Raw genomic sequence first — 25188 nt, forward strand, 5'->3', positions numbered from 1 at the left:
GCATAATATTGGAAACCTCATAATACCTAAAGGTTCTGCACTTCACATATGGGTGGCATTAGAATAACTTTGTGTAAAAGACATCGAAGTGGCTATGATGCCATCTGGCAGCCAAAAAAGCTCCACATTATGCCCAGGTTCTTGTAGAAGAGACCCTATAACAGTCTCCATATTTAAACTCGACTTCTGCTAAATGTTTCGCATTTGGTTTAATTTCCCTCCCCAGAATATCTCACGTAAGTGCTACATGAGTGATGGCACTTTAAATACCAAGCGTATCAAACTCAAATGCCTACCAGAAGAAAAATATTTGAAAATGGTAGATACTATGCCACTTAAAGTTCTAAGTCATAGGTTTGACCAAACAAAGCAAAACAGAACAAAACAAAACAAAACAAAAAATTAAAAAAAAACAAAAACCCATCCCAATAGCACAATAGTAGTCTATCAGTTTTTGTCCCCAACATCTTATAATATTCTGATTTTATATTTTTATAAATATATACCTTTATCTCCTTAGCCAGTTTGAGGTAGATGGGAACAAGAAACAGTTACTTGGTTCTTATTTCATCCTTTGAGGGTCTGCTCCTCAGTTTTCTACTTAATTTGGATTTATGCCCAATTTGGAAGAATTATAATGGCAGATTTTATAACTTTAGTTACTAGCTATATCATAGAGATTGGTAGGTTCCTGGCTAGAATCACAGTTAGATAGCAGCTCTTTGTATGAACATTGGAATAGTACAGGATATCCTGAACTGACCCTTGTTCCATTCAGTTCCTTTCAAATATTGTCACGTGTCAGTTTTTTTTTTCTATTTTTTTTTTCACTGAACCAATGATATTGCTCAGAATCATATGCAAGCAGGATTTTTTCCCCTCTTTTTACTTTCTTATATGAAGATAAACCCGTAAGGGCTCTGATATTTATAACTTAGCACAGTATTCTGTCAAATTCAACATGCTGGGGAATAGTCCAGTTATTTTGCAGTTATGGAAGATAATTCAGAGAAAAAAGAGACAGCTTTTGCAGAGTATGCATATACCCTATGACTTACAAGTAACAACCATAAACTGGGACCTTAATTCCTTATTATAGTATATATTTTCAAGAAAGGATTTCATAGGAAACTTAGTTTTAGATAGAATGGTATTTAGGTATCCCTAATAAAGTTCATTTTTACTGCCAGTAAAGGGTTAGGATTTTCTTTTTCCTCTGCTATGTATGGACACCTTCCACAGTTTAGTAGTTAGGCTCCTGGCTTTGACTTATAGGCTATTTCCATATCCTGGGGACTCCATATTTCATATGGTAAAGCAAGAATAGGAAAAATTGAACTTAGAAACTCGTTAAGATCTGGATTCTGAGACTTGTTACATGATCCTACATTGTTTGAAAGGAGCTGAATTTCTTCTCTTATTTTTGTATTCCTATGTTAGGAGCCAAATATCCTATGGAAACCTATCACAATTAAAAGAAAGATCTAGTCGTAAGGAATGCAACAACACATTTATGTTGGGCATTATACCCTTATTGCATAGCCCTACAGTGTAACAGGTATTTTGTCCATATAGTAAAGAATTTCCCCAAAGAGATTTCTTGGAAAATTTCAGAGAATTAGTTGTTTTAGAATGGGATACATAATACACAACAAATAGTTCCCTGTCTAAACTAAAATGTGTAGGGGGCTGCTTCATAAGTTACAGAGAATGGGCAGAACCTGAGGATATTAAAAATTTTTTTGACATTAAACATTTTTGAAGTTTGATATTTACAATGTGGAATAGTCTCCTTTAAGGTAAGGTCATTTTAATTGTGAAAGAAATTGTGAAAAGAAATTGTGAAAGAAATTATGAAAGAAATTTCATAACAATTGAAGGAAATAGCTTTCAAAATCAGTTTAGAAGCTATTTCCATGGCTAGTAGCTGTTCACTTATTTTTCTCCTTAGTGCTGCATTTTACTTTGATAAAATTAGGGTTAATTTACTTCGGCAGCTAAAATTATGGTTTAGGTATTCAAGTGTTTAAGGGTGAGAGAAAATGTAAATACATGATCCATAAAGTGGCTTAATGCTGTTAATTAGCTGTAAATGATGTTTCTGCTAATAGAAAAAGATGAATTGAAAATGGCATAGTCCATTGATTATCATTTGTAGCATTGCATTAAATATTCTGCACATGCCAAGTGTTGATAACCTCAATTGTCAATATATGTTGCTTTGTTAAAATTGGAGCTTTCAGATCCAGCATTTTAAACTATTCCATTTTCTTTTAGGAATTTACCTAATTCACTGTAAACACTTAATTTCATGTGATCTAGAAAACAAACATTGCCTGATTATGATCAGTGACATGTTTGCCAAAGCAGACGACTATGATAACAGAGACTGGAGTGGTGATTAGTTAGTATTCAGGAAAATCTTTCCGCAGCATAGGGGGCAAATAAGCTACTTTCTTGCTAAACCAATCCTGGGCTAGATTTCCACACTGATTGATATTATTGTTATCGGCACAGCTGAGTGTGAACAGAAGATCCACAGTCCAAGTGGCTTCATCACCAGCCCCAACTGGCCAGACAAGTACCCAAGCAGGAAGGAATGCACTTGGGAAATCAGTACCACTCCTGGCCACCGAATCAAATTAGTAAGTGAGCTCGTCCTTCTTCTTTCTGTTAAGCTGACTGCCCTTGTCTTTAGTGGCCAGCACATGGAAGTAAAATGAATATTTATTTAATAGAATTGAATTAGTGGGAAGCTGGAAAAGATTTTCTTTCTTATGCTTTCCTGCTTACACTGAACAAATCCCTGCTTTCCTCGATCAAGATGTAGTAATGGCAGCCAAACAGTTCTCATATGATGTCCTTATCCTTGATGATTTAAAAGGCATTATCAAAGTTACTGCAGAACAGTAGGCTCTACTTCCTAACATGATATTGATCATGATCTTTCCAAGAGGGGAAGATAAAGAAAGGAACAAGAAATCATCTGAAAGTCAGCAAGAAAGAAATAAAATAACTGTTCACATAAACATAACATAGTACTGCTTGTGTCAATTCTATATACCTCATAGATGAAATGCATGTATTTTTTATAAAAAATGTTGTCTTGTAATGACAAATCATTTTTTCATAACATCATTGCCTTCCCTAGATGGATACTGGTATCCTTAGAACTCCCCTAAATTCAAATATGAATTTAATGTTTGTCTTTCCTCCTGTGTTCTTTGTCTTGTGTTCTGTCCTGATCATCTGGTAATATATATTAAGTTTTATCACAGGCTGCAGATAGTTGAAGAGTATAATGTAAGGAAATAATAATAAGAATATAGAAATTTTAATAATTTTCCATAAATGCTATTGTCAAAATCAGGAGGAAATGTTAGCCAGCAAGGCTCAGGACAGTCCAGTGGCATCATAATAAAGGACAAGACATTGTCTTGAGGAAGAAGCTACCAGTCTAACATATGGTAGCTTACTGGACCAGTCCAGCCATTAGGTTAATCTTAAAACTTTGTTTTTAACCTTCTTTTCAATGAATTTGGTGGGAAGGGGGAGAAGCATTACTTATATGTGACATTATAATAATAAAATTAGAGAAAGTCACCAAGACCTTCACAGCTACCTGGAGTTTCTTGCAATCACTGTATTTGTAAAATATCAGTAAATATCTATCCAAACAGAAACATCAGTTTATTTTAGCCACTGTTTGGAAAGGCACTAGATGGTAAGGTGACAGTATTGTGGGAACATGATTATTTGCCAGTCCTGTCCAAGGTCCTGATTGAGAGGACCATTCTGAAGCTTATGGGCTGTGTTCTTTTTAACAGTGCGATTAGCTAAAGAAATTGGAAAATAGATTTTTCTGAAGACATTGTGTTTTGTAGATCCACATTTTGTCTGCTATAACATTCCTTCTGTCTGAAGACAGATTCATTTTATATTTTGTGTAGGTTATGTCTCTGCGGTATCACTTTTTATAAGGATATTTTCATTGGGTATAAAATTCTAGGATGACAATTTCATTTTCTTGTCTATACTTTAAACACTGACTCCCATTATTTTTTCACTTTCATGGTTTCTCATAAGCCTGTTATAAATCCTATGTTTATTCCTTTTTTTCCCCTATTGCTATCTTCAACATTTTTTTATGAGAAGTTTGAATATAATGTATCTAGGCATGTACGTGTGTTTAGAAATATTGTGGGATTCATTTTTCTCAAAATTCTCTGAATTTCTTGCATCTGTATTATGTTGTTTGTTAAGAATTTCTGAAAATTCTCTGCCATTATTTCTTCACAAAATTCTTTTTTAATATAGTCTCTCCTTTCCTTCTGTGATTCAAATTACACATATACTAGGCTGTTTTATATTATACCATAATCTTGGGTGCTCTGTTACTTTTCTTTCACTCTTGAGTCGAAGTTTGCATAAATATCTGTGGACCTGTCTTCAAGTTCAGTGATTATTTCTTTGGCTCTCTTGAGTCTCCTTGGTGAGCTTATTAACACCTTATTTTTCCCTCTTACCATGTTTTTTAATTCTAGCATTTTCATTTGACTCATTATCATAGCTTTCATGTTTATTAGTTTGCTTGGGTTGGCCAAACCAAAATACCGTCAATGGTATTTTGAGAGGCTGACCGAGAGGCTAAAACAATTAAAAAATATATTTTCTTACAGTTTTGGAGGCTAGAAGTTTAAGATTAAGGTGCTGTCAGGTTGGTGTCTGGTAATGCCTCATCTCCTGGTTTGTAGACCCCTACTTTGTTGTTGTATGCTCAAATGGTCTTTCTTGTGCATGTGCACAGATAGAATAAGCTCTGAGGTCTTCTGTCCACTTTTTAACTGGATTATTTGGTTTTCAGGTGGTTGAATTAAATAAGTTCTTTTGGATGGTAACCCTTTATCAGATAAACAATTTGCAAATATCTTCTCCCATTCTGTAAGCTACCTTACAGTTTTGTTGATCATTTCCTTCACTGTGCAGTAACTTTTTATTTTGATAAAGTCCCAATAGTTCATTCTTGCTTTTGTCTTCCTTGCCTCTGGAGACATGTTTAGCAAAAAGTTGCTGTGGCCAAGGTCAAAGAGGTTGCTGCTTATGTTCTCCTCTAGCATTTTTGATGGGTTTCTGTCTCACTGTTAGGTCTTTATCTATTTTGGATTTATTTTTGTGTGTAGTATAAGAAAGTGATCCTTTACTATCATCTTTAGCATAGTAATTATAGTTATTTTAATTTATTTTTTTTAAAGAGAGAGTATGCAGACAGGGATGGGAGCAGAGGGAGATGGAGAGAGAGAATCTCAAGCAGGCTCCATGTCTGACAGAGCCATCTGGGTGCCCCAATCTTAGTTACTTAACTTCTGTCTCATAGTTTAAACATAGGGGTTTTGTCTGTGTCTGTTCTGTTTGTTATTTTCTGTTTTAGTAGTGTATTTTTTCTTTTTGTGTGTCCTGTAATTTTTTATTATATAACCAGCATTCTGTGGATGACAGTAGAGGCTTTATGTCTGGAACTTGACACATCTCTTCTGAGGCTATTAGCACATGTGTGTGTGTGGGAATGGATGGTATTGAGGAAATATCTAGTTAGTAAAGCTGAATTTGGGTTATCTTGTTCCTATGATGGTCTTTAGTGCACCATTGGCCTTAAATTCCTTTTTTTTTTTAATTGAAGGCTGGGATTTCAGCAGCATTTCACAATGTTTCTACTTTAGCTTTAGCTTCCCTGTTTATTTCCACTATGAGTTATTTTCCTCTTCACACTTTGCCTTCCCCAGTGGTAGACTGCAGTTTCTTCTTACTGGGTGCTTGTTGCTCTGGTGGCAAGGACAAGGGGTTCACTATTGTCTTAGTACAGCTTCCACTGTAGGCCCTGAAGATTTAGGTCTTGGAGATGGCGTTTCTCAGTGGTCCTGTGTCTTTCTTCTGTGGCAACCAAACTCCATCTCATATCTCTGGTGGGTCTTCCATGAGAGTTTCTTGTCCCTTCCAGAGTGGTAATAGGTCTCTACTGTTCTTGCTGTAGGATCCTGTGACCAGTGCTTCTCCAGAGGCAGACATGGTTTATTGTGGGGTTTTGTTGATCTTATTTTGTTTTTTTGTTTTTTGCTTGGCTACAGTGGGTCTGTATCTTTGCCCTCGTGGTGACAGGGTTTTCTTTCCCTCTCCCAGGAGCTTAAGGTTTGTTTTCTAGGGAAGGGTTGCATCAGGGCTTCATATTTTGCTCGCAGCAGTGACCACTTCACTCTTCCAAACCTGCAACACCGAGGAAGACATTTGGCCTTCTGAACAGCCCATGATTTTTCTCATGAACAAGAGAAGAGCCTTTAAGTGGGTTCTAACATCCCATGTGTCTATAGCTCCCAGGGGCTTTATATTCTTAACTCTAGTCCACACCTGACTTCTACCAGTTTATTAAGAATTATAGCTGACTACTTGTTGCCTGGTTGTATGGCACCCAGCACATCTCTTCCTTCCATGGTCTGCCACTGGTGAGCAGGAGCTTGTGTCTCATTTCTCCTTGGAGGGGGCTGAGATTCAGTGCATTACATATTACTTGGTTGACTAGTGACTTCAGCTCTTTGATGTGTTCAGCGAAGTTGTGATTTTTAAAGTTTACATGGGTTTTTCTTGTTGTTGGGGTAGAAGCAACACTAGTTCCAGCTATCTATATCCAAGAAGAAGTAGAACTCCTGATATACCCCCAATTTTAAAAATGACAATATTTTATTCTTTTTTAGTTTTGTATCTTTCAGGTTATTGAACTCCCCTTCCAACTCTAGAATAGTCTGTTCCTTTACAAATTGCAAGTTTTAATTTTCATGCAAATATTCCCCTTGAAGGTCAGGATATAAAACATGTCTGTCAACAGTGGTCATGCTTACTAGTATCCTAAGAAGGAAATTCTCAGGAAGAAAACAAAAGCTTTGGGCCCATATTGATCTTTAAGTATTTGATTTTGTGATCTTTGTGGAAGTCATTACAGTTTAACCCTAGGCTTTCTCAAATATTAGCATGCATCAAAATTACCTGGAAGGTTTGTTAAAACACAAATAACTGCACCCCAAAGTTTCTAAATTGAAACATATTACTGATTCCCAGTTTCTTAACCTAGTAGTCATGTTCATATAAAACTTAACTCTCAATATACTCTAAGAGTTAGGATCACTAGAAAATGTGTCATAACCTCAGCTGCTAACTTCAAGTGATGTTTTAGTTCCATATTTTTAAATTCTTACCACTTCAGTGTTGTTGCTTCTGTCTACTGTCATTGTCTCCCTTCTTGTTATATAACTGCTAACTAATCTTATCTACTTTAAGACTGTTTATAGCAGATATCAACCAATGGACATTTGGCCAAACCTGTTTATAATTCCATTTGGAACCATTCAGTCACCTTCCTATGTAGTTAGACAGTTATTGTATATCAAACGTTATCAAAAAGATACATTGTTCAAGATAGATGCATTTTTCCTGGTTTCTTTAGTATCCTTAATTTTCACAGATCCTTAATTTTCATGGAAGAACTTGAACCACAGCTTAATTTGGAAAATAGATTCCAAGGAAATTTGGAAAATTATTAAATCTTTTAATACCCTTAGGCCAAGAGCTACTGATAGATACTTAGTTACAAACTAAACTCTATCCACCTGGGCAAAGAGAGAAAGCAAAGAAAACATTTGATCTCTCTCTGTAGACAATGGAGCTTTCTTTACAACTTATATATTGTTACTCCTCTTTACTTAGGCTCCATGGAAAAATAAGGAAACATTTTTAAATATTTCACTTATTCATATCAAAGGAAAGGAAATTGTTTCTAAAGACAGTTTCATGAGCTATAAAGAAAACCACTGTTTGTGGATTTTAAGAGACTTACTGTTCTAACACAAATATTCCTTTACCTTGATATAGAGTTGTATTGGATTATATGCAGATAGTGGTTTGTCGGTGAAACAAGCCTTTCATTATGGCTCAGATAACCGTATTTCAGTTAATTTGTAAGGCTACAAATATCACAGTTATTTAGACAATATTGCAATTCTGGAGGTAAATGACTTATAATAAAATTCAGTGCCCTTTGAGTGATATGAGTATTTTTGTGCATAGTATTTACTTACCATAAGTATAGTTAGTTCACAATGTGATCAACCATGTCTAATGTCTATTATTGTATAGTAATGTAAGGACTGAACTGTAAGTGGTGGTCAGCTTACTACAGATTTACAGAAATTTAAGACTTTGGGCAGTATAACACAACTATTCTTTTTTATGCACTGTTTTAGTTATCTATTGTTTCATAATAAACTAACACAAAACCTCATGGCTTCAAACAAGCACCATTTATTATATCCCATGGTTTGTGGAGAAAGAGGGTCATGATTTCAGTAGTGCTTTTCTGATGATTCTTCTGTTGCCCATGGCAGTGATCAAGGTCAGTGATATTCACCTGGGTATGGTCTGGCTTGGAGGGTCAAGGTGGCTTTAATTGTATGCCTGTCATCTTGATGGAGAGGGCTAGAAGGTATCTCAGCTGGAACAATGAGAACACTTACACATGACCATTCTAGCATGTTGGTCTCAAAACCATACTCTTCACATGGTAGTAATGGGTCCCCAAAGAGAGTATTTCAGGAGTCCCAGGAGGACACCACAGAAGCCCCTGAACGTTACCTTCTCACACCCTATTGGTTAAGGAAATTACAAAGGCTGGCCCAGATTCAAGCAGTAGAGAATTAAGTTTCATATCTTAATGGGGAGAGTAGCAGACAATATGGAGCCATCTTTAATCCCATACATGCATTTAAATATGTGAGACTGCACATATTCTGAAAGTAAAGGTAACACCAGTGGTTCCTGCTTTTCCTCTCCTGACAGATTTGCTGTGGGTAAAGTCCAGAATGTGTAGCCAGAATAGATTCAGGCTGGAGTATACCATCTGATATACAAGCAGGAAATCTTTAAGGGTGATTTTTAAAAAAATGACGCAGAGAATACTGTCCAGTAATATGAAACAACAATTTGAACATAATAGTATCTTAAATTATGTCTATATACATAATAAACATTAATTTTGGTCCTTAGATCATGAGTTTACTATTATAAATCTAAATATAAAAGTTAAATAGAATTGTATCTATGAATGATTATATTGGTTCTTGAAGATTTTTTTGTATATTCTTTCATATATTTTTTTGACATATGCTCTGATCTTTATAATACCTTGGAATACTATCTTTATATACATGTAATAAGGTAGAGAGCTGGGATCCAGAGATCCTGAGAGAGTCCTTTAAAAGGGGCCTATTCCAAGAGAAGCACTCTCATGTAATTCCACAAATAAAAATATAAATATTCTCCAGTTTTTCATTTCTAGGAGTGTTCTCCAAATAATAAAAGCAGCTTGACTGGGCCCTTCTCGTACCTCACAAAACTGTACTCGGACTAAATAGCATTAAGAACTAATGGGTGTAAAAAAAAAAAAAAAAAGACAATGTGTGTATAGTGCCTAAAGATTTCAGAGTGGTATCATGTATATTATCTCAGGTTTGTATCACAGATGACACTTAGAGATAAGGAAGTTGTCCCTGGCAGTTAGGTAAGTTGGCAAGTTTATAAAGCTGACAGGAGCTTAAATACCTTCAAGCCCAAGATTTTCTCCTACATTTTATCTAATTTTTTTTTAATTTTAGCACCCTGCATCCATAATTGCTGTGTATGTGTGCATATACAATGATTTAAATGGAAAATATTAATAAGATAAAATTACAGTGATTAAGTAAAATGAATACCTAATAGAGACTTGGAGGGATCAGGAACGTATATTTTGTGTGTGTGTATTTTAAGATTTTTAAAATAAAGTTATTTATTTGAGAGAGAGAGAGAACGGATGAACAGGGAGGAGGGAGAGAGGAAGAAGCAGACTCCCCACTGAGCAGGGAGATTGATGTGAGGCCCTGGGATCATGACACGAGCCGAAGGCAGATGCTTACCTGGATGTGCCATCCAGGCCCCTCTAGGAACATATATTTTGAACTTAAAGTGACTTGTGTCTAAACCTAACTAGCCATATTATCTTGAGAAAAATATTAATCCTTTTAAGTCTCAGTTTCTTCCTTTGGAAATTGGAGCTAATACTCGGGAATTCTGTGTGTGTATTAAATGAGTTTGCATATAAAGTGTCTGGCATAATAACATATTAAAAGCCAATAAACATTGACATATTATATCCAAATAGTAACTATAATTATGACAATGATTAGTAATAAGAATTACATACCATTTTATTGGATAATTCAACCATGATCAAGATTTTGTGTAGCCTTATGAATTTGAAACTCAATCCTAACAAGTAAAAATAGAGCTAATGACGGCTTGTCAGAAAACTTTCTTTAAAGGGCAAGAGAGGAAATATGGACTTTGTAGACTATGGGTCTGTGTTGTTACAATTTAATTCTGCTGTTTGAGTGTGAAAACATCCACAGACAATACACAAATGAATGCACGTGGCTGTGGTCCAATAAAAGTTTAATTACAAAAACAGCCTGAGGGCCAGACTTGCACTGCAGGCTTTAGTTTGTTAAGACAGAGTGTGAAATCATGGAGTCATAAGTGTCTGTGGTCATTTTCCTTGAAATCACAGAAGGTGAAAACATTTAGCTCTTCCTTTTCGTAGTAGACAAAATAATGTTCCTCATCTCCCCAAAGATGTCCATGTCCTGATCCCCAGAACCTAAGCATGTTACCTTATGTGGTACAAGGAACTGTGGTTAAAGTAAAGATCTTGAAATGTAGGGATTATCCTGGATTATCTGAGTGGGCTTGATGTGGTCACAGGGGTACTTACAAGAAGGAAGCAAGAGGTCAGGGAGAGAGAAGTTGCTAGACTGTTGGTTTTGAAGATGGAGCAAAGGGACTTGAGCCAAGGAATGAGGGCAGTCTTGAGAAGATGGGCAAAATTCAAGGAAACAGATCCTCACTTCCCTTTGGAAGGTCCAGCACTGCTTGCCCATTTTAGACTTGCAACCACCATAGCTCTAGGAGAATAAATGTGTGTCATTTAAGCGCCTAAATTTGTGGTAATTTGCTACAGCAGCAGTAAGAAACTAATATGTTTGGGGTGTGTGTGTGTGTGTATGTATGTTTATTATGAGATTCAGACTGTGTGTTAATAGCTTTAAAGTAGAAAGAAACCCTGGTCGAAAGGTATTTGGGGAGGAGAAAGTCTTATTAGAAAAGAGATGAAGTTCTGAATGAATAAGGACAAGGATTTCTTTTACTCCTGACTTCATCCTGTCTTGGTTCTGAGAGACATAACTGATTATTAAATTTTGGGTACTTTTAAAATATTTTTAAATATTAAAACATTAAGGGGTGCTTGGGTGGCTCAGTGGGTTAAAGCCTCTGCCTTTGGCTCAGGTCATGATCCCAGGGTCGTGGGATTGAGCCCCACATCGGGCTCTCTGCTCAGTAGGGAGCCTGCCTCCGCCCCCGCCTCTCTGCCTGCCTCTCTGCCTACTTGTGATCTCTGTCTGTCAAAAAAAAAAAAAAATCTTAAAAACAAAAGAAACATTAAAACCAAAACACAACAAAAACAAACCAACAAAACAGAAACAAAGTTCCAGGCATAGGAACGTCCAGCAATAGGCCAATATGCTTATGTCATGTTTATTTGATTTATCATATCCTGGAGTTTTGCCATGTTACATAGTTGCAATTTATAGCTTCATATATGGAATATTTAGAAAACAAAAACACCTACGAATGTTACATAATTCTCCATGATAAATCCACAAAAAATGCATTTGATTGCAGCTTTAGAGGACTCATGGAACAGAAAAGCTCTTTTGAATCAGAAGGCTGAGTTCTGTATTCCACTCTGCCATGTTTCCTGCTGGCCTCTAATCCTTCCAATATGGTATGGGAGACCAAACGATGGTTCTCACTGAAGACAGGAAAACGCAAAGGATGGCTGGGATCCGGGAGTTCTAAATTATCTCACAGCTGCTCAAATGTCATCAGTCTCTTTCAAACTCTTACTTTTAATGGTCACCCTGGCTAAATTTTATTCCTGCATTAAATGCTATCATCTTATTTTCTTGTCCGTTGTGAGTATATGTGGCAGCTCTGAATGGCCTTATCCTTTAGCCAGCACCTGCATGTTCAATAAAAGCACCTCTACAGATGTTCATGCGAGGCTGCAAATGTATATGGCAGCCTGGCTGGTGGCCAGCTCAGTAGATTAGACGTGCTTGGGTGTTCCAGAAACACATAGTTATTCTTTCCATAGCCTAAAATGAGAATTCAATTTTATTGCTTTTGAATGGGACTCCTTAATCTCTTAGTTTGCCTTGTGGGAAATGCATTAGTATTTCTGACTAGAGCTCATGGTTATTTGCTCTTTTTTGGTTTCTTTAAAGCCTAGATTAGTAACCTTAAAATCATAGAAATATAATCATGGAATGAGTAAGTTTAAATGTTGGAATACTAAAATGTCTATAAAGTTTTAGTGTAAACACTTAAGAAAAATATTTTAAAGTTCCCAAAAAGAGGGTAGTGTTTCAGCAGAAATCGGACTTTCAGATAGGTCCATACAGCAGCTCTGCAAGAAGCCCTGTTACCATTGTGAAGTTGACGGATGTTTTGGGAAGGGAAGCGTCTTTGTGGGGTGCAGTTCTGTAGCATCAGTTCCTGGTGGCTAGAAATCTCCATATTCTGCATTATTTAGATATAGACATTCATGGATCAGCATGTGTCATAAAATAAGGTAATAAACTGTATCTTTGGGAATTCTACACAAATATATATATATATATATATATATATATATATATATATATATACATATATATATATTTTTTTTTTTTTAAGATTTTTCCCAATTTCCCATGCGCCCCTATCATACCTTTCTGTGATCCAGAAATATTTTTTTATTGAGGCAACATTACTACCTATGGAGGTCTTTAGATGTGGACACCTCTGTGATATTAAGATCCAGATTTATGAAATGTTAGCATGTGAGTTAGTCACGGTTTTGCTTGTGTGTGGTGGAGCATTTGGGTGAGACTGACTTCTGGAAAAGGACCACCCAATCTTTGCAGATGACCTAACAAGCTGCTACCAGTTCCAAGAGGAAAATTCACTACTACCTGAATGAATGAGAATTGTCAGCATCCCTTGATAATATGTCAGCTGACTAGCCTTTGCCTAATTAGACCCTCATAGAGTCAGTCTGGTTCTATTAGCAATATGACAAACAGCGGGAGCCAGTTGGTTCCAGACAGGTGTCAGTGTGCCCCCGGCTCATGAGTGCATGCCACTTCGTGTGGCGTTGCTCTCTTCTGTAAAACAGATGCTGTGACTCACTCCAGACATCCTGCATTTCATTAGGGAGTGAAGTAGTCACTTAGTTATCTCATTCACTCGGTTTTCAGTGGATCGAACATGCGGCGTCTGTAGATTCTGATCCCATTTTAACTGTTATTTAAAGGATGTGCTTTAGAATACCTTCACCCCCATCATTCTTAGAGTTTTCTACACAGTAGGTTTCTCTGCTCTTTATATTTATAGTTGAATGACTCTACATCACATTCAGAAGACACAGTTGTTCAACATGCAGTGGTTTTCAGATGTTGGTATTCTTCTGAAACAATACTTTCATTTTTTTCAATATTTCAATATTGACTTTATAATTCAGAAGCTTGGTTTCATAGTTAATAGAGAATTCTAAGTGCGGTTAAGCCAATTATATCCTATTGGTTTCTTTCTTTCTTTTTTTTTTTTTAAAGATTTTTATTTATTTATTTGACAGAGAGAGAACACAAGTAGGCAGAGAGCATGCAGAGAGAGAGGAAGGGAAGCAGGCTCCCTGCTGAGCAGAGAGCCCGATGCGGGGCTCGATCCCAGGATCCCGGGATCATGACCTGAGCCGAAGGCAGAGGCTTAACCCACTGAGGGCGCCCCATCTCCTATTGGTTTCTTAACACACTCATACTGAGACAGTGTCTATGTGCGTAATAGAAGCCGACTAAGTACCAGCTCACAAGAGGCAGAAACATGGAAGTGTTGGCTTGCCACGTTCGCAGCGTTTCCATCCATGGGGTTGGCCCTTTACATGGAATAGGTAGATAGGTAAATGAATTGACCAGCCAACCATCCATTCAGGGTCTTCTATATCCCTTCTAGTCCATTCTCTGCTGCTGGATTGCAGAGATAAATGGCAGCAAACTTCAGTGATTACCTGCTTTGGACGTTGTACTTCATGGTAAATGCACTCTGCTAAAATGACCTTGTTCACTGTATTTTTCTGCACTGTTTTTTCTTTGTTTCCTGTAAGATTCTTTGTGCAGGATTCATCTCTTTCACACTATCCAGTGTCTTTGGTAGAATGAAGGGAACATTCTTTTTTATTCGTAATGGTTATAACAAATAAATGGCTCTCTAATGCTTATTGGTCATTATCACTTTAATTTATGCTTTTGAAAGTAGGGTGCAGTGGAATATGGCAGTAGAGATCAGCTCTCTTACTTTTCTTTTGTTTCTTCTTTTAAGAAACTTTCATTCCTTTCTCCTACACCCTAGTTAATATTAATTGCTTCTTTCATTTCTTTCCTCACTCCTCCAAAGCCAGTGATAGTAGACTGCTGTGTGTTAAGGAATAGATAACTGGCCAGCCCTAAAGGAGAACCATTCTTAGTCAATTTTTTTCTTTCAAAATTACAAAAATATATGTCTTAATTAAACTTAAAATTCTGATAACATCACAAAATTGTATTAAAAAGAATGAATGTAAAAAGTTTGTGTGCAAATATTTTATGCTGCAGAGGCTGAAGAAAAATTAACGAATTTTAAAGGATATATTCTATTTCTCCAGCTTTATTTTCCTTGTTCTTTATTTATTTATTCTTTATTATTTATTTCCTTATTCTCTATTTATTCTTTATTTCCTTATTCTTTCAGCTTTGCTAAAAAAATTTTAGTAGGAATGAGAGTTTATTTTTTGAAGGTATGATGGTTTTTCTATGGAAGGGAAAAAGCCTTAATTGGCAGTGGCAAATAACCTAGCATTCCTGGAATTATTAATAATTTGGACATTACTATTTTCAATCTGTCTTAAACTTTCCTTTGTGTTGTTTAATGTGTTATACATTTAATGAATTTTTGTTTTAAGAATTTTCTTCTGCATATTGTTAAAGTTTGGAGTTGGGGCCGCTGGCTGGCCATGAGCTTACAAGTGTAGGTAATGCACTACAATGAGGGGCAGATCTTCCACTAACATCACTAGGGTCTCTGACCCAATGAGTGAAGTCTGATAGTAATTCTTGCTACAAGTATTAAAAAAAAGTATAAGAATTTGCTAAGACCTATATGTGAAATTACTACACAGGAAAATTAAAATAATTTTTAAAGACATACTAAACTTTGCAAGACTCTATTAAAATAAATGTACCATCTATCTTAAAAGTAAATTAAAAATAATCTAGCCTAAAATCATATTAGTATTTTTTTATTTCCCATAAGCATCATTTTATTATAGTTTTCTATTTTTTTCATAAACATCATTTAATTTTTAAAATTTTTTAAATTAACATATAAACTATTATTAGCCCCAGGGGTACAGGTCTGTGAATCGCCAGGTTTACACACTTCACAGCACTCACCATAGCACATACCTTCCGCAGTGTCCATAACCCCACCACCCTCTCCCTACCCCCCTCATCCCGGCAACCCTTAGTCTGTTTTGTGAGATTAAGAGTCTCTTATGGTTTGTCTCCCTCCCGATCCCATCTTGTTTCATTTTTTCCTTTCCTGTCCCCCAAACCCCCCACTTTGCCTCTGAACTTCCTCATATCAGGGAGATCATAATGATAATTGTCTTTCTCTGATTGACTCATTTTGCTCAGCATAATACCTTCTAGTTCCATCCATGTTGTTGCAAATGGCAAGATTTCATTTCTTTTGATGGCTGCATAGTATTCCATTGTGTATGTTTGTGTGTGTGTGTGTGTGTGTGTGTGTGTGTGTGTATATATATATATACACTTCTTTATCCATTCTTTATCCATTCATCTGTTGATGGACATCTAGGTTCTTTCCATAGTTTGGCTATTGTGGACATTGCTGCTATAAACATTCAGGTGCTTATGCCCCTTCGGATCACTACATTTGTATCTTTATGGGTAAATACCCAGTAGTGCAATTGCTGGGTCATAGGGTAGCTCTATTTTCAACTTTTTGAGGAAGCTCAATGCTGTTTTCCAGAGTGGCTGCACCAGCTTGCATTCCCACCAACAGTGTAGGAGGGTTCCCCTTTCTCCACATCCTTGCCAGCCTCTGTCATTTCCTGGCTTGTTAATTTTAGCCATGCTGACTAGGGTGAGGTGGTATCTCATTGTGGTTTTGATTTGTATTTCCCTGATGCCAAATGATATGGAGCACTTTTTCATGTGTCTGTTGGCCATCTGGATGTCTTTGCAGAAATGTCTGTTCATGTCCTCTGCACATTTCTTGATTGGATTATTTGGTCTTTGGGTTTTGAGTTTGATAAGTTCTTTATAGATTTTGGATACTAGCCCTTTATCTGATATGTCATTTGCAAATATCTTCTCCCATTCTGTCAGTTGTCTTTTGGTTCTGTTGACTGTTTCCTTTGCTGTACAAAAGCTTTTGATCTTGAGGAAGTCCCAATAGTTCATTTTTGCCCTTGCTTCCCTTGCCTTTGGCAATGTTTCTAGGAAAATAGTTGCTGCAGCTGAGGTGGAAGAGGTTGCTGCCTGTGTTCTCCTCAAGGATTTTGATGGATTCCTTTCTCACATTGAGGTCTTTTATCCATTTTGAGTCTATTTTCATGTGTGGTGTAAGAAAATGGTCCAGTTTCATTCTTCTACATGTGACTGTCCAATTTTCCCAACACCATTTGTTGAAGAGACTGTCTTTTTTCCATTGAACATTCTTTCCTGCTTTTGTCGAAGACTCGTTCACCATAGAGTTGAGGGTCTATTTCTGGGCTCTCTATTTTGTTCCATTGATCTATGAGTCTGATTTTGTGCCAGTACCATACTGTCTTGATGATGAAAGCTTTGTAATAGAGCTTGAAGTCTGGAATTGTGATGCCACCAACTTTGGCTTTCTTTTTCAACATTCCTCTGGCTATTTGAGGTCTTTTCTGGTTCCATATAAATTTTAGGATTATTTGTTCCATCTCTTTGAAAAAAAAAAAGGATAGCATTTTGATAGGGATTGCATTAAACGTGTAGATTGCTTTAGGTAGCATAGACATTTTCATAATATATGTTCTTCCAATCCACGAGCATGGAACATTTTTCCATTTCTTTGTGTCTTCCTCAATTTCTTTCATGAGTACTTTATAGTTTTCTGAGTATAGATTCTTAGCCTCTTTGGTTAGGTTTATTCCTAGGTATCTTATAGTTTTGGGTGCAATTGTAAATGAGATTGACTCCTTAATTTCTCTTTCTTCTGTCTTGTTGTTGGTGTATAGAAATGCAACTGATTTCTGTGCATTGATTTTATATCCTGACACTTCACTGAATTCCTGTAGGAGTTCTAGCAGATTTGGAGTTGAATCTTTTGGGTTTCCCAAAAGATGATAAAGAGTGAAAGTTTGACTTCTTCTTTGCCAATTTTGGATGCCTTTAATTTCTTTTTGTTGTTTGATTGCTGAGATGAGGACTTCTAGTACTATGTTGAATAGCAGTGGTGATAATGGACATCCCTGCTGTGTTCCTGACCTTAGCGGAAAAGCTCTCAGTTTTTCTCTACTGAGGATGATATTCGCGGTAGGTTTTTCATAGATGGCTTTGATGAGATGGAGGTATATACCTTCTATCCCTACACTTTGAAGAGTTTTGATCAAGAAAAGATGTTGTACTTTGTCAAATGCTTTTTCAGCATCTGTTGAGAGTATCGTATGGTTCTTGTTCTTTCTTTTATTAGTGTGTTGTATCACATTGATTGAATTGTGGGTATTAACCCAACATTACAGCCCAGGAATAAATCCCACTTGGTTGTGGTGAATAATCCTTTTAATGTACTATTGGGTCCTATTGGCTAGTATTTTGGTGACAATTTTTGCATCTTTCTTCATCAAGGATATTGGTCTGTAATTTTCTTTTTGGATGGGGTCTTTGTCTGGTTTTGGGATCAAGGTAATTCTGGCCTCATAAAATGAGTTTGGACATTTTCCTTCCATTTCTATTTTTTTGAACAGTTTCAGGAAAATAGGAATTAATTCTTCTTTAAATGTTTGGTAGAATTCCCCTGGGAAGCTGCCTGGTCCTGAGCTCTTGTTTGTTGGGAGATTTTTGATGACTGCTTCAATCTCCTTACTGGTTATGGTTCTGTTCAGGTTTTCTTTTTCATCCTGATTCAGTTGTGGTAGTTTATATCTCTCTAGGAATGCATCCATTTCTTCCAGATTGTCAAATTTGCTGGCGTATAGTTGCTCATAATATGTTCTTATAATTGTTTGTATTTCTTTGGTGTTGGCTGTGATTTCTTCTCTTTCATTCATGATTTTATTTATTTGGATCTTCTCTCTTTTCTTTTTGATAAGTCTGGCCAGTTGTTTATCAATCTTACTAATTCAAAGAACCAGCTCTTACTTTCATTGATTTGTTCTATTGTTTTTTTTGGTTTTGATTTCATTGATTTCTTCTCTGATCTTTATTATTTCTCTTCTCCTGCTGGGTTTAGGCTTTCTTTGTTGTTCTTTCTCCAGCTCCTTTAGGTGTAGGTTTAGGTTATGTACTTGAGATCTTTCTTGTTTCTTGAGAAAGTCTTGTACCACTATACACTTTCATCTCAGGACCACCTTTGCTGTGTCCCATAGATTTTGAACAGTTGTATTTTCATTTTCATTTGTTTCCATGAATTTTTTCAGTTCTACTTTGATTTCCTGGTTGACCCATTCATTCTTTAGTAGGATGCTCTTTAGCCTCCATGTATTTGGGTTCTTTCCAACTTTCCTCTTGTGATTGAGTTCTTGCTTCAGAGCATTGTGGTCTGAAAATATGCAGGGAATGATCCCAATCTTTTGGTAGTGGTTGAGACCTGAATTGTGATGCAGGATGTGATCTATTCTGGAGAATGTTCCATGTGCGCTAGAGAAGAATGTGTATTCTGTTGCTTTGGGATGGAATATTTTGAATATATCTGTGATGTCCATCTGGTCCAGTGTGTCATTTAAAGCCTTTATATCCTTGTTGATTGTTTGCTTGGATGATCTGTCCATTTCAGTGAGGGGGGTGTTAATGTCCCCTACTATTATTGTATTATTGTCAATGTGTTTCTTTGATTTTGTTATTAATTGGTTTATGTAGTAGGCTGCTCCCATGTTAAGGGCATAGATACTTAAAGTTGTTAGATCTTCTTGTTGGACAGACCCTTTGAGTATGATATAGTGTCTTTCCTCATCTCTTACTATAGTCTTTGGCTTAAAATATAATTGAACTGATAAAAGGATTTCCACCCCAACATCTTTTTGATGTCCATTAGCATGGTAAACTGTTTTCCACCCCCTCACTTTAAATCTGGAGGTGTCTTTGGGTCTAAAATGAGTTTCTTGTAGACAGCATATTGATGGGTTTTGTTTTTTTATCCATCTGATACCCTTTGTCTTTTGATTGGGGTATTTAGCCCATTTAACTTCAGGGTTACTATTGAGAGATATGAATTTAGTGCCATTGTATTGCCTATAAGGTGACTGTCACTGTATCTTGTCTCTGTTCCTTTCTGGTCTACTACTTTTATGTTCTATCTTTGCTTAGAAGACCCCTTTCAATATTTCCTGTGGAGCTGGCTTGGTGTTTACAAACTCTTTAAGCTTTTGTTTGTTCTGGAAGCTTTTTATCTCTCCTTTTATTTTCAATGATAACCTAGATGGATATAGTATTCTTGGCTGCATGTTTTTCTCCTTTAGTGCTCTGAATATATCATGCCAGCTCTTTCTGGCCTGCCAGGTCTCTGTGGATAAGTCTGCTGCCAATCTAATATTTTTACCATTGTATGTTACAGACTTCTTGTCCTGGGCTGCTTTCAGGATTTTCTCTTTGTCGCTAAGACTTGTAAGTTTTACTATTAGATGACAGTGTGTGGACCTATTCTTACTGATTTTGAGTGGGGTTCTCTGTGCCTCCTGCATTTTGATGCTTGTTCTCTTTGCCATATTAGGGAAATTCTCTACTAAAATTCACTGCAATATACCTTCTGCCCCCCACCCCTTTCTTCTTCTAGAAACCCAGTTATTCTAATATTGTTTCGTCTTATGGTATCACTTATCTCTCGAATTCTCCGCTTGTGGTCCAGTAGTTGTTTGTCTCTTTTGCTCAGCTTCTTTATTCTCTGTCATTTGGTCTTCAATATCACTAATTCTCTCTTCTGCCTCTTTTATCCTAGCAGTAAGAGCATCCATTTTTGATTGCACCTCATTAATAGCTGTTTGCTTTCAGCTTGGTTAGATTTTATTTCTTTTATTTCTGCAGAAAGGGCCTTTATTTCTCCAGACAGGGTTTCTCTAATATCTTCCATGTCTTTTTTGAGCCCCAGTTGCACCTTAAGAATTGTCATTCTGAACTCTAGATCTGACATATCACCAATGTCCATATTGATTAGTTCCTTAGCCTTCAGTACTCCCTCTTTTTCTTTTTTTTTTTTGTATTGAGTTTTTCCACCTTGTCATTTTATGCAGATAAGAATATATGGATGAGAGAATAAAATACTAAAAGGGTGGCAAAGACCCCAGAAAAATGTGAGTTAACCAAATCAGAAGAGACCGCAAATCGCAGGAAGAAGAAACAGGGTAAAAAGGAGTTAAAAAATAAATTAAAAAAAAGAAAAAGAAAACAGAAAATACATATATTATACTGGTGAATGAAACAGAGCCACCCACTTGATTTTGGAAGTATTTTGGTCTCTTAGAAGACACTATCTCCTAAAATTTTAAATAAAGAAACACACACACACACACACACACACACACACAAATATGGGTAAACATGACGAAGGGATGGAATATAACTGTAAAGATGAAAATTTAAAAAAAATTCTAAAAAAGGAGTTGATAACATAAATTGGTTGGGAAAAGAAAGAAAAAGAAAGTGGAGAGAATTTGCTCAGGCTGTCACTAGAACAAACCCTGTGCTAGACTTAGGGTATATTTTGATCTATTAGAAGAAATTGTATCCCAAAATTTTTTAGAAGAAAAAACCCTATGTGTATACAAAAGATAAAGTTAGATACCATGAAGGATATAGTATGACTATAATAATAAAGGTTCAAAAAGATTTTTTTTTTTAAGAAAGATATTAAGATAAATTTTCAGGAAGTGGTCGATTTTCTGTTTCTAGAATTGCTGCTCTTCTCTTCCATCTCCTGTTGGATTTGTAGGTATTCGGGATGATTTGATAACTATCTAGCTGAACTTCTGCTACCTGATGTCATCTCAGCCTGCTATTCCTCTGCCATCTTTACTCCTGTATTAGTATTTGCTAATAATATAGATTGTAGGATCTAAATAAAGAAGTATATAGTGAAAATTTTCTTGGTTTTAGTTATTGTATTAAGATTTACTGTACTTAATTTTGTGAAAATATAACAATCATTTTTTGAAGTTTTCTCCTTAGTTTAAGTGCCCCAAGGTAGGATGATATGCAATAGTTTATGATAATCAAAACCAGAAGAAATCAATTTTTAAAATGCAGGTGTTTAAAATTTTCTGATGCAATAATTATAAACTTAAAATTATATTAAGAATAAAATATCACCACTATTATAATTTGTCTAAGTTCTGGAGTTGATTGTGATAGTTCTGTGATAGTTTTGATTGTGATTTAGTTGTAATAGTTGAATAGTAGAATTTCACATGGAGTTATTGTGCTGTTTTCTACATTATCTTTTTCCAGAGACTTTACATTCTACTGATTTTACAGCCCTTTCAATAATGTTCTATATGGATTAATTTATTTCTATGTCCTGAGCATGTTTTATTGATGTGCATTTCTGCTCCAAAGGAAAAAATAAAATTCTGAGTGTTATGTTTTTTGTTTTGTTTCCCTTTCCTTTCCCTTTCTTTTTTAAATAGGCCTTTAGTGAATTTGAGATTGAGCAGCATCAAGAATGTGCTTATGATCACTTGGAAGTATTCGATGGAGAAACAGAAAAATCACCAATTCTTGGAAGACTCTGTGGTAACAAGATACCAGAGCCCCTTGTGGCTACCGGAAGTAATATGTTTGTTCGGTTTGTTTCTGATGCATCTGTTCAAAGGAAAGGCTTTCAAGCCACACATACTACAGGTCAGCAAATTAGGGCCATGTTTCTCTTTCCTAACTCTTCTAGTGAATGCAATGGCTCCTATAACAGGAACATTAATGAATTTCTGAGCACAGCAGAAGAAATCTCAATGAAGCACTGTGTGTGAAATATTTGAGAGCTATGTAGCATTCTACTTAAATATCTTTGTAGTTGTTGAACGTTCAGAAAGAAATGCAGTAGTTTGAGCTGATGATCAAGTAGAACTATCTCTAAATATTTGTATAATGGATTCCATATTAACTTGTGCAGTTTTTTTTTTTTTTTAAGATTTTATTTATTTATTTGACAGACAGAGATCACAAGTAGGCAGAGAGGCAGGCAGAAAGAGAGGAAGGGAAGCAAGCTCCCTGCTGAGCAGAGAGCCCGATGTGGGGCTCGATCCCAGGACCCTGGGATTGTGACCTGAGCTGAAGGCAGAGGCTTTAACACACTGAGCCACCCAGGCGCCCCCAACCTTGTGCAGTTTGATTTATATGCTCTATTTAACAGCTAGAAATCTCTGTCTTAGTATTCAAGAGTTGAATTTTCTCTAACATCCTACCTGGTTGGCCAGCTTTTGCTTTAATACATATTTTTGTAAATCTGATTTGGAATTCACCTCTCCATTTTACAGAGTCTCATTTGTTTTTCCTTTTATTTGGTGTGCAATACAATCTTTTTCTGAATCCTAATCCCTAATTTGACTTTGTAATAGAAGTTTTCAAGAAATAAAATATAATTCAGAAAAAAATATGGAAAATTTAAAGCAAAAACATAGAATTTTTTTATAAGTTTGAGCCAGCTTAATACTATATTTCATAAATGTCTAGGAAATGTCCTTTGTTTAACATTAATTTTTAAAAAAAAGTTGCGCGCAGTTTCCTGAAGTCATTTATCTTATAGTGCCACCTAGTGGCAGTCTTGATGAATAAGCTATTAAGACATTGCCTGGTAGAACTCGTAAGACAATACACAGTATAATAGTGTACAAATTTGTCCATAAAACAATTTAAGTACAGCATTTTTTGTGGGCTCTGATTATTGCTTTTATTTTTTCTGTTTAATTTTGTTTGAGAAATCAGAATTTTAATTATTCCATTGGCCAATGTTATCTTCCACTTTAGTACATTTTATTATGAATATTAAATTTATATTGAAGTCTACATGTGAGAAACTGAATATTGTCAGAATATTTATCTGATTCATACTAGTAATGGTTGAACTCATTAATAATGTGAATTAATTATTTTTTATGATTAATATAAATATTTCAGTTTGAGAAGAATCTTTCATGGACTACAGAAATTTCATACTAATGAAAGGTTTTTCCATACATTTGACATTTACTCCTTAAATATTTTCCTGATAAATTGTTATGCATTGAAGGGATGGAGTGATTATAATCCCAATACTTCATCAATACTATCCTGATAGCATAGAGTTTATGGCATATATACATACATATGTATATATATACATATATTAATATATATATAACATAAATATATAAATATTCTGTCTATCAAAAGTTACAGGAATGCCGTAAATTCCAGGAATGCAGGCTATCACAAGTTCCAGTAATATGCTGTCAATTGAAAATATGCTGTCAGAATTCTTGAAATAGCTGACTATATATTTTTAAATTACGTACCAATGAATGGTACAAATACCTTCTTGGTTTAGTAAAAACTTACTTTTATAGAATCTCTTTTACCTTTGTGGGTAGAAGGATTAAGATCTATATTATGTTCCAATATGTGGGTACATTTGCTTGGGTTTTTTTGTCCAATTATGCCATTACCTAGCTTGGAACTTTGGAAAAGAAATTTCTTTGGATCTCGGTTTCCACATCTGTAAAATACTGTTTAAGGTTCATTATAGCTACAAATCTCCATGACTCCTTAATTTGTATGGCCTCTGCTCGTTGTCCTATTTGCATTGCCTATATTACCGTTAAGAATCCATTGAGATCTGATGGTGTATATCGCATGCACTTGGCATTTTAGGCACACACATATACTTAACATACACTTTACATATATTGAGTCCTCAAAAGACTATATGATATATTATCATCCTCATTTTTCAGATAAAGAAATTGAAAATCTGGAGGATTAGTTAATTTGCAGGGATTTCTAAAACCATGTCAAAGCCTGGACTTTATCCTGACTCTGACTGTCTCCAAAGCTCACGTACTTTCCACCATAGTATATTTTCTTTTAATGTAAAAGTTTCAGATTAGGAAGCAAATCAGTATAAAACTGGTCACTGTTACTAAAGCAATAGTAATAGATTGAATGCTTCCTTCCCTAAGTTTTATAAAACCCTCTGTTCCACGTATGTGACTGACGAGGCTCATTTTATTTCCCTGTTCAGTTCACATTGACTCAAATACCCATGTGAGCCACCTGTTCCTTTTTTGTTAGGCAAAACGTGCCTCAGATATTTTTTAATCCAGCTCTGTCATCGTACTTATGAGGTTTCCAAACTAAGACTTAAATGACAACCAAAGTAGAACAAAAAAATAACAGTTGGTATTGGAATCCTGGCTTCTTAACTCCTACTAACTTGTTGTTGTCAACATTTTTGGTATTAATCTGTTTGTGGTTTTTTCCTCTTCACCCATAAATTTTTGCTCTCACTTACCCAGCTATCTTTTCTGGGTCTGTTATACTGTTACTTTCTAGTAGCCGTACATGCTGAAACCTTCTTACGTAACTGCCTACCATTTATCTCTTCTCAAAGCTTGCTGTTTAACAAGTTCATTTATTCCATAGTCTTTCATCAAATATTTATTTGGTACCTGTTTTGGATAGACATTGGAAGGTGTTCCTAACATATGGCAAAAAGCTAGGCATTTGTGGAAATTTACAGGGAAAT

At 35.7% G+C, this 25188-nt stretch overlaps 1 protein-coding gene across 1 annotated transcript in view; it reads left to right on the forward strand.

The window, feature by feature from the left end:
• The window catches only part of LOC111156114 (tolloid like 1), a 208394-nt gene that overhangs the window by 176826 nt on the left and 6380 nt on the right, over positions 1–25188 (forward strand). The window contains exons 18-19 of the mRNA XM_022516745.1: positions 2518–2645; positions 22097–22310. Of these exons, the coding sequence (XP_022372453.1) occupies positions 2518–2645; positions 22097–22310 (342 nt within the window). The remainder of the gene's footprint in view (positions 1–2517; positions 2646–22096; positions 22311–25188) is intronic.

This window comes from Enhydra lutris, unplaced genomic scaffold, assembly GCF_002288905.1.
Source record: "Enhydra lutris kenyoni isolate GAN:26980312 unplaced genomic scaffold, ASM228890v2 scaffoldscaffold3, whole genome shotgun sequence".
Lineage (NCBI taxonomy): Eukaryota > Metazoa > Chordata > Mammalia > Carnivora > Mustelidae > Enhydra > Enhydra lutris.